This window comes from Athene noctua, chromosome 17 (assembly GCF_965140245.1).
Source record: "Athene noctua chromosome 17, bAthNoc1.hap1.1, whole genome shotgun sequence".
Classification (NCBI taxonomy): domain Eukaryota; kingdom Metazoa; phylum Chordata; class Aves; order Strigiformes; family Strigidae; genus Athene; species Athene noctua.
Genome location: NC_134053.1, coordinates 12,757,062 through 12,771,770, shown reverse-complemented (window position 1 = coordinate 12,771,770; position 14,709 = coordinate 12,757,062). Strand labels below are relative to the sequence as shown.

Sequence of the window (14,709 nt, the reverse complement as noted above, 5' to 3'; positions counted from 1 at the left end):
CGTTTCTTATTTGAATAACGCAGAAATAATTTTTTTTTTTGAAGGAAAGAGGTGCTTAGAGGGAGCTTAATAAGTTTTGGGTTTTGGTTGGGTTTTTTTAGTTGCAAAACAAATGTTTCATGAGTCAAAGACTAAAGAAGCTGAAACTTTGAGAAACAGGAAGGTGAAAGTATGCAAGACTTAATGGTATTTATGGACTCAGTCTTATTAGTTCTTGCTAAGCTTTGTGGATTAATTTTCTCCAATTACATATATCCATGACTCACTCCAGTTTTCCATTGGTGCTGGTATGGTGGAACCACAGGACAGAACCAATTATTTTATAGAAACCTTTTTATTTTGTTTAACTTGCAGCCTACAGCCGTGTCTCAGATAGTAGAGCTCTTGGTGCATGATCTGCAGCCAGCACTGCACCATTAGCTTTTGCAGCCCCCAGAAAAGCTTTGTTTGCCTCAGGAATTGGGGTGAGGAGCCCAGACTTTGTGGGCAGCGAGCGGCCCAGCTGCAGGGTCTGTGCTGGGATCACCTCCACCTCCTTCTGCAGGTCAGAGCGCGACTGCCCAGGGGCCTCTCGCAGGCAGGGGCCAGGCAAGGTGGCAGAGGTGTGGTGCTCCCTGACACCTGTGGCCTCAACCACCATCTACCAGGAGCCACAAGCTTTGTCCAGGTAAAGCCACAGCAGCCCCTCAGCCCCCCCAATCCCTCTTTGCTGTGGGAGGGCTGGCTCCTGGCAGATGCAAGCTGGTGGGTTTTTGCTGCAGGGTGGTTTTGGGGTGTCTTTTTTTTTTTTTTTTTTTTTTGCTAGGTTGTTTTCTGCTTGACAGGTGAATGAATTCAATTAATCATGCTGTGTTCTCTTATTGTAACAGGATGAATCAAATCCCTCCCAAGGCAAAAGCTGGATCAAGAGTTGGATTTATTAGCTCACATTCCCCACCCACAGCTCACAGTCTGTGCTGTTATGTTTATTCTTGGCTGTTGCTAGGAGAGCACATTTTTTTTAAGGTAGATGCAGAGACTTTTGTTATAGTCATTTTTTGGGTCTCTTGAGTAAGCTGTTACATTCAGTGTCTAGGGCAGAAATAACAAGAGCTCCCTGCCCTCCCCGACCCCCCTAAATTTCAGCACAGTGTGGGGTGGTCAAGCTGACAGTGAATTTGTGCAGGGTTCTTGATAATCAAAAGGCTCAATAAATAATTTTTTTTTTACTCCACCAGTTTCTGGATTATTTTAGTTTTGTTACATTTCTGATCATGCATCATAGGACTGCAACAATGAGCTTTAAATAAGTATTCTTTGTGCACAGTAAAATAGAAATAAAGGAACATTTAACAAGTTAGCATTTCATCATATACATCAGATAGTAGGCACAATAGATAAATCAAGCAGCTTGGTTTTTATGTAGAGCATTTTCATGAAGAATGTCATGTAGACCAAAATGTAAGAGGAGCTATTAGTAACCCACCCCCACACCCTCCAACAAGCCCTTTATTGGGGGTAAGGGGGTGGTTACGTGCACAGAACCAAAAACACTGAACAGTAGGAGGACAAATTAAGTTACTGTAGGCAGCAGTGTGAATATTAAAAACCTCTTCCTGTGAAAGAATACTTCAGACCCTGTAAAAACTGGTTCAGTTAAAAATAGATGTATTTACATTTAAGTCTGATCTAGCAAGTTTTCCCAGCAGGTGTAAGTTAAGATGTACAGTAACTCTGCAGGTTGTACTCAATCTGACTTGATTTGTGAACGTGTTTTGTTTTTTGTTTTTTTGGTTTTTTTTAAAGTTGCAGCTATTAGGCCTTAAAGCACCAGCATATTACAGCGGTGAGATGAGTAACTGTCTCTGTCCGCTTTGCTACCAGTACATTGCCGGGATAAATCCCAAACCTGTCATTAGATCACACTATTGTTAATTATTTTTTCCAGCTCAAGATGTGTGGGTCACTTACCAGGGCGAGATTGTTTTCCCAGATACTCACACGTGTCTTACCTCTACCCATAGCACTGTTTCGGTATGTGAGGGCAGAATTTAGCTGTAGGTGTTTGCAGCTGACTGCTGCTCTAGTAAAATATTTGGACAAATCCACCTGTTTTAGTTCCTATGAACATGCTTTGTTTTTGTGAAGCCACTTACGCTACTTGTTCAGGGAATAACAACTATTAAAATGCTAAATATTGTCAGGTTTAGCTCTTTGGTAAGCTTTGACGCCTATAGATTACACAGCCTCTAATGCTGGGTGCAATGGTAGGATGGCTCAGTGTTACTCTATAGAGAAGGAAGCGTTCATTTCACCATGCCAGTCAAGATAGTTATTTGTTTTATTTGGTTATTGTTCAACAACAAAGTTCAATACTTTCCAGGTGGAGCTTTGAACTGTCCCTCTGGTTCCCTCCCTTGTCAATAATAAAAAGGTAATGAAGAAAAATCCTGTACTTTTAGAGACCTAAAACCTCATTTATGCTAACAAGCTTCAATTGCAATTTAATGTTACAATATTTCTTCATGGGAGCGAGGAGGACTAAGCTGAGGCCCCTCCAGCGTCTGAAGATGGCTGTCCACAACCACCATTAAAACAAAAAGCTAGTGTTGAAAAACGCACAGTTTACAATAAAAAAGTAGAAACCAATTCAATTCCCTTTTGTTACGAATATAAAGTTTCTTGTAAATATGTACAGTCCTTTGAGCTATTTCTATAGCAGGAAGCATTTCACGAACAAGACACAAGATATACACTTTCAGGACTCAACAAGCCCATTTCTGAGGTCTTGAAGATCTTCCATGAGATGCAAAGATTTAAAGACTGATCTCAGTGACCCTTCAAAATATTCAGACCAAGAGACAAAAACTTTCAGCAAGTTTCCTGCCAAATCATCTGACCTAAAATAACCCAACAGACAAGAGAACGGAATACAATATTCATGAAACTCGCCAAAGGACACTGACAAGGTATTTGAATTTTTATGGGTTTCTAGAACAGGTTAGCACAGGCTTGCAAGGGACTAGCAGAAGTTTAAGAGTGTGGCCAAGGGAAGATTGGATGCAGTTTTGCTCTTTCCAGTTGTAAAGAACATGGTTGTTCACTTAGAATGTTGCTATTGCAGATTGAATGGTCAAAACCTGCTTCGAAAATCATTTGCTCTCTGCTTCATGTTCACAGCAAAAGAGAATAGAAAGCAATAAAGGGCTCGAGGTTAGATACGCAGAAGCAAAGGCGAAGGTGTTCAGTAACCGCTAAAGCTGTTCATTGTGAGTATCCTCTTGTGCCATGACAGTTGGTTCTTATTGTACGACAAGTTACAGGTCACGGGAAGAGCCAGCCTGGGGCTGCTCCTCGCTCGGGGCCACGTGAGACTGTCAGGACCATGTTCAATGCTGAGAGGAGAACACAAGCCTGACTGTAATTCTTGTCATAGAATAAGGCTTGTGAACTCTTCGTTGCCAAATTTCCAGAGTAATTAACGGTTATTTTGCAGCGTAATCTAAAGGTTTCAGTTAGTTTACAAGTGAGGTACTATACACTACTCAGCAAAGCAACCTAAAAGGAGAGAGCAGCCAGTGATGGTGCAGCAGCATGCAGTGAACTGTCATGCAGAAGACCTGGATAAAGTCTTACACCCCAGTAGCTTATAGGTAACACACTTTGTCTCAGGGCCGGGCACATGGGATCGTTTAAAGCAGGGTTCTTCCCTCCCCATCAGAGCTGCTCTAGAGCAATTTTAGTGAGAACAAAATAACTTTCAGAAGTGGCAGGTGAACGGACTGATCAGAAGTAATTTTTCTTGTGTTCTGTAGAGAATATCCAATCACACCTCCTATTGAAAGACTCACTCACCTTGGCCCTTCTGTTTCCAGGCCATCAGGAATTCCCAGCATGTCTCAGAACTATGATCAATTATCTGCTAAGGGGTGCTAACCACATTAAAGACCTGGGGTGGGACTCTAGTCCCGTTTAATTTCCTTGATGAACCACTAGGGACTAAAGTGAGTACAAAAAGTTCATGAACTGCTTGAAAGAGTAACAGTAGTACAAAGTGCAAAAACAGGAGTGCAGGAAAGTGCAGAGAAATTAACTGAGATGCGAACAATCTTCAAAAGCGTCACGTCTCCTGATGCGGAGCGGGCTTTGGCCCAGGAATGCTGTTTTGGTAACTAGGCCGCAGACATGGAGTGCATATACTCAGTATATTTCCTTTTTTTTTCCTGCAGGTCAAGATGAGTAACTTTGCCTAGCTGAGACTTACACTGAAGACTGGTCCCAGACCTGGCAGGGAAATAAAATGACAGTTACGAGTCGCACGTATTTTTCTCACGTCTGCCCGGGTGCCAGCAGCAGTCCATCACCTCAGTCCTGGCACTGCCGCTGAGCCAGCGCTGCACGCCTGCCTGCTGCCAGGTGCCATCACTCCTAATCCACTGACAAAGGCAAGTACTGTCAGCACCACCCTGAACACAGCAGGCTCCCACATTCCTTTCTCCAGACACCATCCCCCTTCAAGCCCTCAATAACCTGACTGCAGTTAGGAAATGCACTTCTGCTTTTAGATCTGGAGGACTTTAGCCTGTTCCAGAGTCAAGCTGTTTTTGCAGTTACAGAACTGGCACAAGGGAAGGTGTTCACAGTGAGTTACACCGTATGTGCTCTGTTTTAGCAGAAGTTGAGAGGGGGATGAGATTTGATTTGCTCTTTTGTACTCTACAGTACCACCAGCTCTGATGCATCTTTTCCCGAGAACAGAAAAGTTCTCCAGGCTCCAGACTTACCTTATTGACTTGAGCAAGAGGAGTTCTGGCACCACTCACAGGCATTCGTCCTCGGCTGCTCTCGTCGAACAGTCTTCCAGGGGACCTCTCTCTGCGGGTGCTCAGAAGCCGGCCTGGAGATTTTTCCCTCTCCAGCGGTCGCCCAGGTGACTTGTCCCTCCGCAGCTCTGTCCTGCCCTCACGGTACCGATGGGGTGTGCTTGGCTCTCGAGGGTGGCTTGGGCCTTCTGGTGGTCCTGGGCTTGACGCTACCCGCTTGGTTATGTGCTCATTGTATGTGGGCGGACCTCTCTTGTTAGGGCTACTGTCATTCAAAAACAATGGACATGAACAGCTGAGCAACAAAAACTTCAGTTACGCTTTCTTTAGCAAAAATATAACTTTCCACAAGCAGCCAGCAGTGTTTAGGTGAAAAAGCATCAGACCTCCCTGAGGCATGATGAAAAGTGCAAAGACACTTTGATAGCTGAGTATCCATCACGTCAGCCACACTAGTGAAGTGCCTTAATGAATTGCTCACATACGTCACATCTACTTAACAGGCCACAAAAGTACAGTCATAAACTTCAGCAGTGTATTTTTCCTTATGAAAGTACACTAAAATCTGGTATATGCTTTTTCACAGACAAAAGTAGCTCCAGGTGTTCAGGCCAGGTCAGGATGAGCTACAAGCCTCAGTTTCTAAAGTTTGTCAACGCACAGTGGCACTGTTGACCCTGGTATTCACCCTTTGAAGTATCACTGTTCTGCTGAGCAGAACACAATCATATCACACCTGCCCAGCGCTGTCTCCCTGAGGCATACACGTTATGTAAGAGGAAGGGGCTCTTGCTTTAGAGATTGTTACAGTGAGTCAATGTCTAGTGTCATGTCAATGGCATCTGAGCTCACCAAGCTCTGAAGTCACAGTGCTCTCGCAACACAGCCAGCTGAAGAGAGCAGAGCATTTGTGGAGATTACTCACATATTCCCACATACAGAGTTAATGTTTCTTTGCCTCCTGGATTTTAAAACATCAGCGACACTACTCCTTGTTCTGGCATTACAATAACTGGCTAATGCCAGCCTCTATCTTCTAAGAGTGGAACAAGGGCATCCCACAGCATCAGGGGAAAAGCCACCTGGAGCAGAGTTTGCTCTCGAGGTGCACAGGGACCACAACACACCGACTTCATCGTACCTGCGTGTAGCGGAAGATCCTCTGTGGTGCTGCTCGTTGTTGGTCTCCTTCACTAGATTGCCCTTACAGCAAATCACCCTTAATTTGTCTTGGTAGGAGGAGGCCAAGTAGATAGCTCCAGATGAAATTGCAGGCCCTAGATACCGTGGATTTGGTATCTCCAGGTGGGCTCGTGCAGGAGTTCTGGGTAAAATTGCAGGAAAGAGTCTTCACAATGACAACACTGTGCCTTTTTCTGGCAAGTATACATATTCTTGCAGCACATGCTGTTCAAAGTAATGAGAAAAGAACAACTTACCCTAGAGAAGCTCGTGCCTGAATCTCAATCACTTCAAGGGAATTGAAGTGGGTCACAAACAGATAGGGCTCCCTGTAGGCTGAAGAGAAAACACAAAAGAAAATTCTCAGTTAAAAACTTCTAAAAAGCATCAGTGAGCACAACAAAGTCTCACAGCCCCTTAGGAAAACTAAGGGAACATATTTTCTGTAATAAGACACAGACACTAAGTAGGGAGATGCAAGCTTAAAGGATTGTTGCTTTTAAACTGTCTGTATCTGAAGAATTTTACTAACCAAAGTATCACGAAAAAGGCATTAAAAATAGACTATTAACTGAACTTTAAAACTAAAATCCCATTAGGTAGTGTGAACAGCCTGAGGGAACCACACTGATGTGATATTTTCTTGACCATTTCAGAAACTTTGAAGCAACATTAAAAATCCCACTAGCCAGTTCAATCACATCAGACTAGGAACATTAAGGAAATCCAACTTTGGTTTAGTTTTCCTCAAATAGTTTCTATTTCAGAAGGTTTGTCATCTGATCTTAATGATTTATAATGATCTTAAATCATGGGAAAATCCCCATAGTTTCTGGGAGAACTGGGAGTGGGAAGAGGAATCAGAAGTGCTGAGTGAAGGATACCTGTCCCACAAGGATGCTTCCTGGTTTCAACAATTCCCATAATCCAAGTGAACGTCCCTCAACACCTACCAAAAGCTAAGGGCAAGCGATTCCATTTCAGGTCATCTGTCCTACTGCGTCTTCCATAGGAATCCACAAAGACACCAAACTCTGCCAAGAAAAGTCATGTCATGTCATGTAATGTCAAGAGCATGTGCCTGAATTTTCTTCATTTATTTTTGAAGGACAGAGGCAATTGATCCTGGGCTTTTTAGCAGGCAGGGTGCTTACTATCTTGCAAACCCTAGAGTGTCATTAATTACTCTAATTGACGCTGAATTGCCTAGATGTAGGAACACTTTTAGTACCAAAAGGTACTGCAATTCTAGGTCTCTCTATACCAGTTAAGGTTATTATTTAATCTACAGTTGGGAAGATACTGAGACTCCTACTGTTACTCACCCAAAATTACTTCTAGTGGGCTTTTGAAGACTTCCTGTGCCTTTTCATGACACTATCCTAGAGGGCCAACAAAAGCAGCTATACAACAAAACAACACCCTCTTATTTCATCATAAGATTAAAAAGTCTCATCTGTCTGTATGGAAACCAGACAAGAAAGCCAAAGTCTGAAACCCCCTTAATATTTTAACAAGACAATCAAACACCTGTTTTCACTTAGCACTGACTACTATCCCCTCCCTTCAGGCACAAAAGCCCACACATGGCAACAGACCCACAGGCAGAGATCTCTTACGCCAGAAGGAAGCTGACTAAGAGCACCTCAGCACACTGGATCAGTAAGAGCTGTTCTAGTGCCAATGCCCTGTGCATCTTCTCACCGTTTAAACCACCAGCCACAACTCTTCCAGGGATTTTAGAGTCACAGTCCTCAACAGCTCTTTGCTACCAGGTGCTAGAATGTCAAGTCTGTTGAGCTTCCCTCTCCAACAGTACTTAGGTACCTTCTGACAGTTCAGATACCAAAGAGAGCGGCTGTAGTGCAACAACTGCACAGCCATACCACACACTTACCATGGAAACACAGCAGGTACTCCTCCCTCTGCCCTGTTGGGTTCACTTGGATGATACTGACTGGAAAACTGTTGGTGGAAGCAGCAAACACAGCAGAGGCCAAAGTGTGGTCATTTTTATCCAGAAACTCTGCACAGAGAATGAAGAAAACCAGCTCAGTCAGCACCAACTTTTTTTTCTAAACTGCTTTAGAAAAGCCCCACCAAAAGAATCTGTGGAGCCACTTGGGGTGTTCCTCAGGAAGTGTCTCCTACCCTCCAGTGTATACTGCTTCATCTCAATTTCGTAGAACTTGTTGGTGCCAATGATGATGCTGTAAGTGGTCAAATGAATGCAGCTGCAAGGCTCAGAGGTTTCAATCTCCTGGAAAAGAGGAAAGTATGGATGGATATTAGTTCCCTGTAACAGTTTACAGATATTGCTTATTCTGGAAGATTATATATTGTCAATTTATCTTTACAAAAGGGAGAAACAGCAACCTCAAAGTCACTAACAGTCTCTCAAAAGCGTATGGAAAAGTATGTTTTCTCTCGAGAAGAAAACCTTTTGTTTTGTTGGAAGCGATACTTGCTTGAGTATAGCCTCGCATGCCAACTCAACTCCAGGTGCTAGCCCTAATAAGAACCTCTTCCTTTTGGAAGAACATGATATTCTGGAAGACATTCTTCTGCTCTGCAGCTCAGTTTTCTGGAGCAGTAGGGAGTGGCTCCCTACTTGCAATAGGTCGCAGCCACACCAGAGGCTGCACGTCTGAACAGCCTCTGGAGATGACGTAAGACCAGGAATGAGCAGTTCAGGTTGAATGCCAGCCTTGTCACTAGGAAGCCTATCAGTCAAAACTGCCCCAGCTCCAGAGCAGCTGTGCTAGAACAACCACTTCCTCGCCTGGAAGTCACCAGGAATCAGGGCAGCTGCTAGAAATGTGAACGGAAGATCCCAAGACAACTGCAGCAAGACTGACCCCAGTCAACTCCCAAAATCTTCATAACCCACAGAGCAACTCTTGTCAGCAGGCCTGTCCATCGCTGTGATTCTCCCAACAGAAAGAATCAGCTCACTAAAGTATCTCTGCTGCTAACACTTAAGAAGTTAGCTTGATAGCTCCTTAAGCAAAAGGAAGACAAACACACACAATCTCCCTTCTGTCTTTGTACAATGTAACACACGTGTTGTCCACCAAGACCTCCATTGTGCTTGAACAGCTAGGATAGCTCTGCAGGTTAGGCTGACACAACACACAGCTCCCCAGATCTTCTGAGGACAAGATTCCTTGCATAATTCCCAGTTTATCTGGAAACTTAGTTGGCAGAACAGAAAAACATATTCTGGGCTTGCTGCCATCTTGTTAGGATCTAAATTCAGTTGTCTGGATTAGTGAAGATAAGGAAAACTTGCCTCCTGAAACACGCCTTTGCATGTTTTGCATGTAAGCCCCTGTCAAGGCACTCGGCACTACGGGGGTGAATGGCAGCACGAACAGAGGACGGTGACTGTACATCCTCAGTGTTTCCTGCCGGCTGCTGCTCCGCTGTGAGCAAGAGTTGGTATCGGCTACAATGCTTGTAGCTGTTCCAGGTTTGCTGGCATCCACATTGTTTGTGCCAAGATCTTCTCCATCAAACATGTCTTTACTTCCAAGGAGGCCAGCATCTGAATTACTGTGCCGACTGTGCTTCCTTACAGCAGTGCCAGTGTAGCACTCCGTGGGGATAAAAAAACCTCAGGCAAGCTGTAAATTGAACCAGTGCCTTCAAAGGAACCTGCAGAAGCTCAGTGGGATATGTAGTTTAACCTGAACGTCCCCTGAATTTGTGAGTTGGAGAGAACATGAGTTTCTGGGTACCAGCCCATTTTGAGGTGGGCAGTGTTGAAACATTTTGTTCTGCAGAGAGATCCCTGTTATTTGGGTTTTTTTCTGGACGTGTATGAGCATATGAAATTTATTCATGACAATTAATTGGACTTGGCTTTGAGAGGAATAGTGGGTTAGATGCTCGGAGTATTATCTGCCTGCAGCTGTCTGTCTGAAGAGTTGCAGTAGTTCTGCTTTTCACCTCCAAGCAGGGAAGATTGAAGCAACACACAGTGCTGGGGCTGCAGGTAGCCAGGGTTACACACAGCTGAGGGACATCCATACCCTACTGCCTCATTGGCTGGCCAGGAGAAAGTACACGTTTATCAGGGTAAGTATGGGAAACAGCTGCCTGTCCTGAGATGGAGTAACACCAAATAGCCTTTGATTTTCAGTGGTACAGTAAACAAATTCAGATACCCATGGCTTCCCTAATTGCAAAGAAAGGAAAAGTCATTTGCTATGGATTCCTCCAAAGACAATAGAGGTGAGGGAACACTGCTGGATAATTAAGATAATTTTCTGGGTACATAAGCAAGGGTATGATTACAGCTGAGTCCAGTATCTCAAAAAAAAAAAACCAAAACCAAAACCACAGTTCTGTTCTGCATCTCTCCAAATATGCCAACTCTTATTAAAGGCAATTTCTGCCTACTCCAATTTTAGTCAGCACACGTTGCATTTTGTTATCATTTTAGCTGGCAAACAAATTTTCTTAGGCGTGCAAAAAGGTTTAAGATGTTTGCTCCAAACCCAGAGTCTTAGTGCAACATGTGAATTACCTTAACTAGTGAAGGGAATTACTAAGCTTACCTTTCTGATACAGAACTTGCTCAAGCTCTCATTGTATCGTAGAACCACCACTTTACTGGGCATGGCTGCACAGATACAAAGACCATTCTCAACCTGTAAGGAAGATTACAAGTATGGTTCAGGATGGCAATACAGGGTAAATTCTAATGACGAGCATGTGAAACAGATCTGAGTACCTCTTGTCACAGAAAGAACTTTGCAGAGATAAACAAGTACATTTTTAATAGGGTAGTTATTGTGAATTAGTGAAATAATGAAAAGACTCTTCACATTCTCAAAAAAGAATGTGAATTTGAACTTCATCTATGATTTATTTTATACTTGAAAGAAGTTAACAAAAAATTTGGTTTTCCACAGAAAAATCTATCATCAAAAGGGATAAGAAACTCAAATAGGTAAGGTCTACATTTTAACCCCTGAAACTGTCACTTTAACCATCACTTTGAAACGAATTATGTTCAGTTTTTTATCAAAGTAGTCTGTAGAAGTAACTGTTAAAGGGAATTTTTGCTGTGGCTAAATGTTCCATGCTAAAACTGGGAATTACTGTAAATATCAAGAGTTACTAAGTGACGCAAACACCTAAGTAAATTTGCTAGCCTGGAAACTGTTACGTGACATTCAGGAACAAGCAGTGGATGGAATTCACTAATTATAAACCTCTAAATTGAAGGACACAGTTATACTATGCTACGCTGTATGTGTTATGTAGCAGCTTAGGCTGTACCATCATGCCATCCTGACTGAATTGATTCATATGAGTAGTAGGTCCTCCATGCTGTCTCCAGCTCAGCCTCTCTTCAGCCCCTATACTCTTCTTATTTGAAGAAAAAGATTTAAAACAAGACTATAGACCTTGGATTTGTCGCCAGTGAAATAAAGATGCTTGCTCTGATTAACATTCAACTCAGTGCAGTCTAAAGGGTGGTCTGAGGGCAAGAGGGAGCAGTATCCTACCTTGCCAGCAGCAAAAAGGTGACATCCTTTGACAGCCTCAAAAACATTAGGTGAGATATCAGGCTGGGCTGGGAGATGAGACTGAGCTAGAGATTGCTTCACTTTCTTTACATCAACAAGACACAGAGCCCTTTCTTCTCCTGGAAACAAAAATGGTTACATTTCGTCAAGGGAAAACTCCCTATTCTCTATAAAAGTCTGTTCTGTTGCCTAAGCAGCAGCTTATCGTTACAGGCTGTTACTGTGGTAACACTCACGATGCACCATGTAGAATTCATTCCATATTATTCCTATGAAAAGTGAAACAGAAAACTTACAAAAACCCAACCACACAACAGGCAGTAAATCCACTGGGAGAACAACTATTCTCTCCATGGATTATTAGTGTAGCTAGGGTCTAGTAGATGCCAATGAGAGTGGCCTCATTAGGACACTATTCAAAATTAGCCAGGAAGTTTAATTTAACCCTTCAGAACTTCTTAAAGTAAAGTCCTTTAGCCTCTCCGTGCCAATGGAACCAGCAATGGATTTCCCAGAAGTGCCCTAATAAAACTGCTTTACAGACCAAGCCCAATTCCTCTCAGAAGTCTAGTCATACAGTACCATAGCCTTCTCCTAACTTTGTGTGAGATTTTGTTTTTCCAATTGCTTTTTTCTCTACCATCTTTAAACAAAAAGTACGGACAGCTTAAATCTTTACAGGGTGAAAAATGCAGAACAAACAGAACAAGAGCGAGAATTTGTTTTTCATTCCCTACAAATGTCATAGAGACACTTGATAATTTGGGCTTTCAGATGAAGATACGCCCTAATGTTTCAGCATGCCTACATCAGTGTAGGAAGGATTATCTCTGGAAAACCACAGATGGAGATTAAAGCTGGTGTTCCTTTCATAAAGGAATCTTAAACAAACCATGAAAGAAGCCCCAATTTTGTTACATGGATTAGTGTTCAGAGAAAGAGAGGTTAAGAGTTGTTGGCCCTAGGCCACAGCGATCCCATCGTGGTCCTCCAGTGGTTGACTACATTAAAAAGAAAGGTTATGTAGTGATTAGGAAGAGATATACTCACTGATCATCTTAACGCTTTTAAAATTGAATTTAAAATTATGACAAACCCCTAAGCTGGAAGTATCTTGCCCCTGGTTCCTCCTTCTCTCACCTTTGGAAACTGAGAAATCACTTTCTCCCGAAGGTTTAACTGAGCCTTCATTCACACATTCATTTTACAAGAAAGCCTCAGAAAATACTGTGTTAACCACAGTAATTGATTCCTAACAATGTACTGATAAAAAACAGAAGAAAGCCTGTAAGCCTTTGGCACAGCAGTACTCCTAGCAGTACAAACCAATTACCACATATTTACTGCAGGACAAATGGTAACATATAGCCCCCTACCTGCTATCATGAGTAGCTTCTCCAGATCCTTGATGAGGTGAATTTGGAAGACAGCACCCATTCCTGGGATGTGCGTTAAGGAGTTCTTCAGTACATTCAGGGCATAGAGACCTTCTTCTGCACCCACCAGTACTACCTACAGTGACAACAGGAAAAAAATAGAAATAGCACTACGTGAGGAGAACAAGGAATGCTGCAAGAGCAAACTTGAATGATACTGTTTACCAGTGAAGAGAAAAAACAAACCAACAAACAAGTATATGATTACACATATTGTCATCAAGTTACTAATTTCATGAGTGAAATACCCAATACTCAGAAAGGCCCAACTGAACATTATTATTACCTGGTCACTGAAGGGCATTGTGCAATTTATATCCAAACGGTCTTCACCCTCTAGCTTCAGCAGGGAGTTTCCGAGCAATTTCTGCAAATGACAAAAAGATTTTTTTTTCGGTTGAGTTAATCTTTATCTGTTTCTCTCTTAGTATTTTAACAATGTAAGGTCATCATTTCAGGCAGGCAAAATGCTTGGCATAGATTTCTTTTTCTCAGAAAGCTAAAAGTTGCAGGGATACCTCCTAGAAAAGAATCAGTAAGCTTTTATCTACCTGAAACACAGTTAGGCAAACCGATCAGAATTAACCTAAACTCAGACAGAACCTACTGCTGTCTCTATCCTTTCCATTTCCCTCAGGCTCCTGCAATAGAGCAGTGAAATTTTCCTAGGGGAAGGATTAAAAAAAAAAAAAAAGTCCAAACGTTGGGAGCATATACTCTTCTTGGAGACAAAAGGAATCCTAGCATGAGAAAAAGAGATGATTTCCTGCTAGTCAGATATTCCCTGCCTCCAGAGCTAACTTCTAATACACAATGTCAGAGCATCAAATCTTCCTTCATCAGAAAAGTTATCAGTGCATCAATGATGTAAAAGGCTATCCAAAACCAAAACAAATCCATTTAACCTCTTATCAGGAATAAAACTTAAAACACACACCCCTCCCCCAGAAGAAACAAAAACCCCCAACTCCATAAGAATAACTGAGGAGGGAGCTTTTTGCTGTTTTTCCTTTCTTTCTTTCTTTCTTTCCAGGTTTGCTCATTCTATGTGGTACATTATGAGATTGGATTTAAACCATGTCCTAACTGCTCTTTCTTCCTTTTCCATTTGCTGGAATTAGAGAGATATAATTTTGGGATCCTCTTACTGCACTCCCCAAGTTTAAAGAAGGGTATTGTAATCTAGAGCATCAGTCTCACAGTGAACTAGTTCCTGGTACTTATATGGTACATCATGAGGCAGAAGTAATAACTTACCTTCAGTTAAACCTCAGTATGTCAAATACCGAAAAAATATTTTTCAAAACTCTGCTCCCTCCCAGAATATTTTATTATTAAATGAAACTTTTATACTCACAGCATCAGCCTCAGCTTTTTCTCTGGAAACTCTCCCACCTGCCACTATTGATTCCAGTGCTGTGACCCAGCGCTGTTTGTCAGGGAAGCTGGGTGCTAACAGGTAGAGTGTTCTACCAGGCCAGCAAGTGGTGTGTGGATGAGACTCCAATTTTAGGATATATGGCACATCTGAGATGTTATATAGATAGAATAAGACTTAGATTAGTTTTTGGAATATTGTCAGTGGACTTAAAATCAACACCTTTCAGCCTCATTGGAGAGAAGTTGTATTTATCATGACGTGTTACCATGGCAATTTATACATAGGTTTCTCCTTTTACAGGTCCTGCACAGGCTAGCTCCTTAAAGCTAAGTATTAGCTGGATGTATGCAATCCATAAATACAATGCT

At 42.4% G+C, this 14,709-nt stretch overlaps 1 protein-coding gene across 2 annotated transcripts in view; it reads right to left on the bottom strand.

Moving 5' to 3' along the window:
- Positions 1-857: 857 nt before the first annotated feature.
- Positions 858-14,709, bottom strand: part of CIT (citron rho-interacting serine/threonine kinase) — a 73,539-nt gene continuing 59,687 nt past the window's right edge. For both annotated transcript variants that reach the window (XM_074920706.1, XM_074920707.1), the window contains 12 exons: positions 14,318-14,487; positions 13,247-13,327; positions 12,901-13,036; positions 11,504-11,643; positions 10,547-10,639; positions 8,136-8,244; positions 7,882-8,010; positions 6,938-7,018; positions 6,242-6,320; positions 5,944-6,126; positions 4,764-5,067; positions 858-4,263 (listed from right to left, as the gene is read on the bottom strand). In XM_074920706.1, the coding sequence (XP_074776807.1) occupies positions 4,240-4,263; positions 4,764-5,067; positions 5,944-6,126; positions 6,242-6,320; positions 6,938-7,018; positions 7,882-8,010; positions 8,136-8,244; positions 10,547-10,639; positions 11,504-11,643; positions 12,901-13,036; positions 13,247-13,327; positions 14,318-14,487 (1,529 nt within the window). In that variant the 3' untranslated portion in view covers positions 858-4,239. The remainder of the gene's footprint in view (positions 4,264-4,763; positions 5,068-5,943; positions 6,127-6,241; positions 6,321-6,937; positions 7,019-7,881; positions 8,011-8,135; positions 8,245-10,546; positions 10,640-11,503; positions 11,644-12,900; positions 13,037-13,246; positions 13,328-14,317; positions 14,488-14,709) is intronic.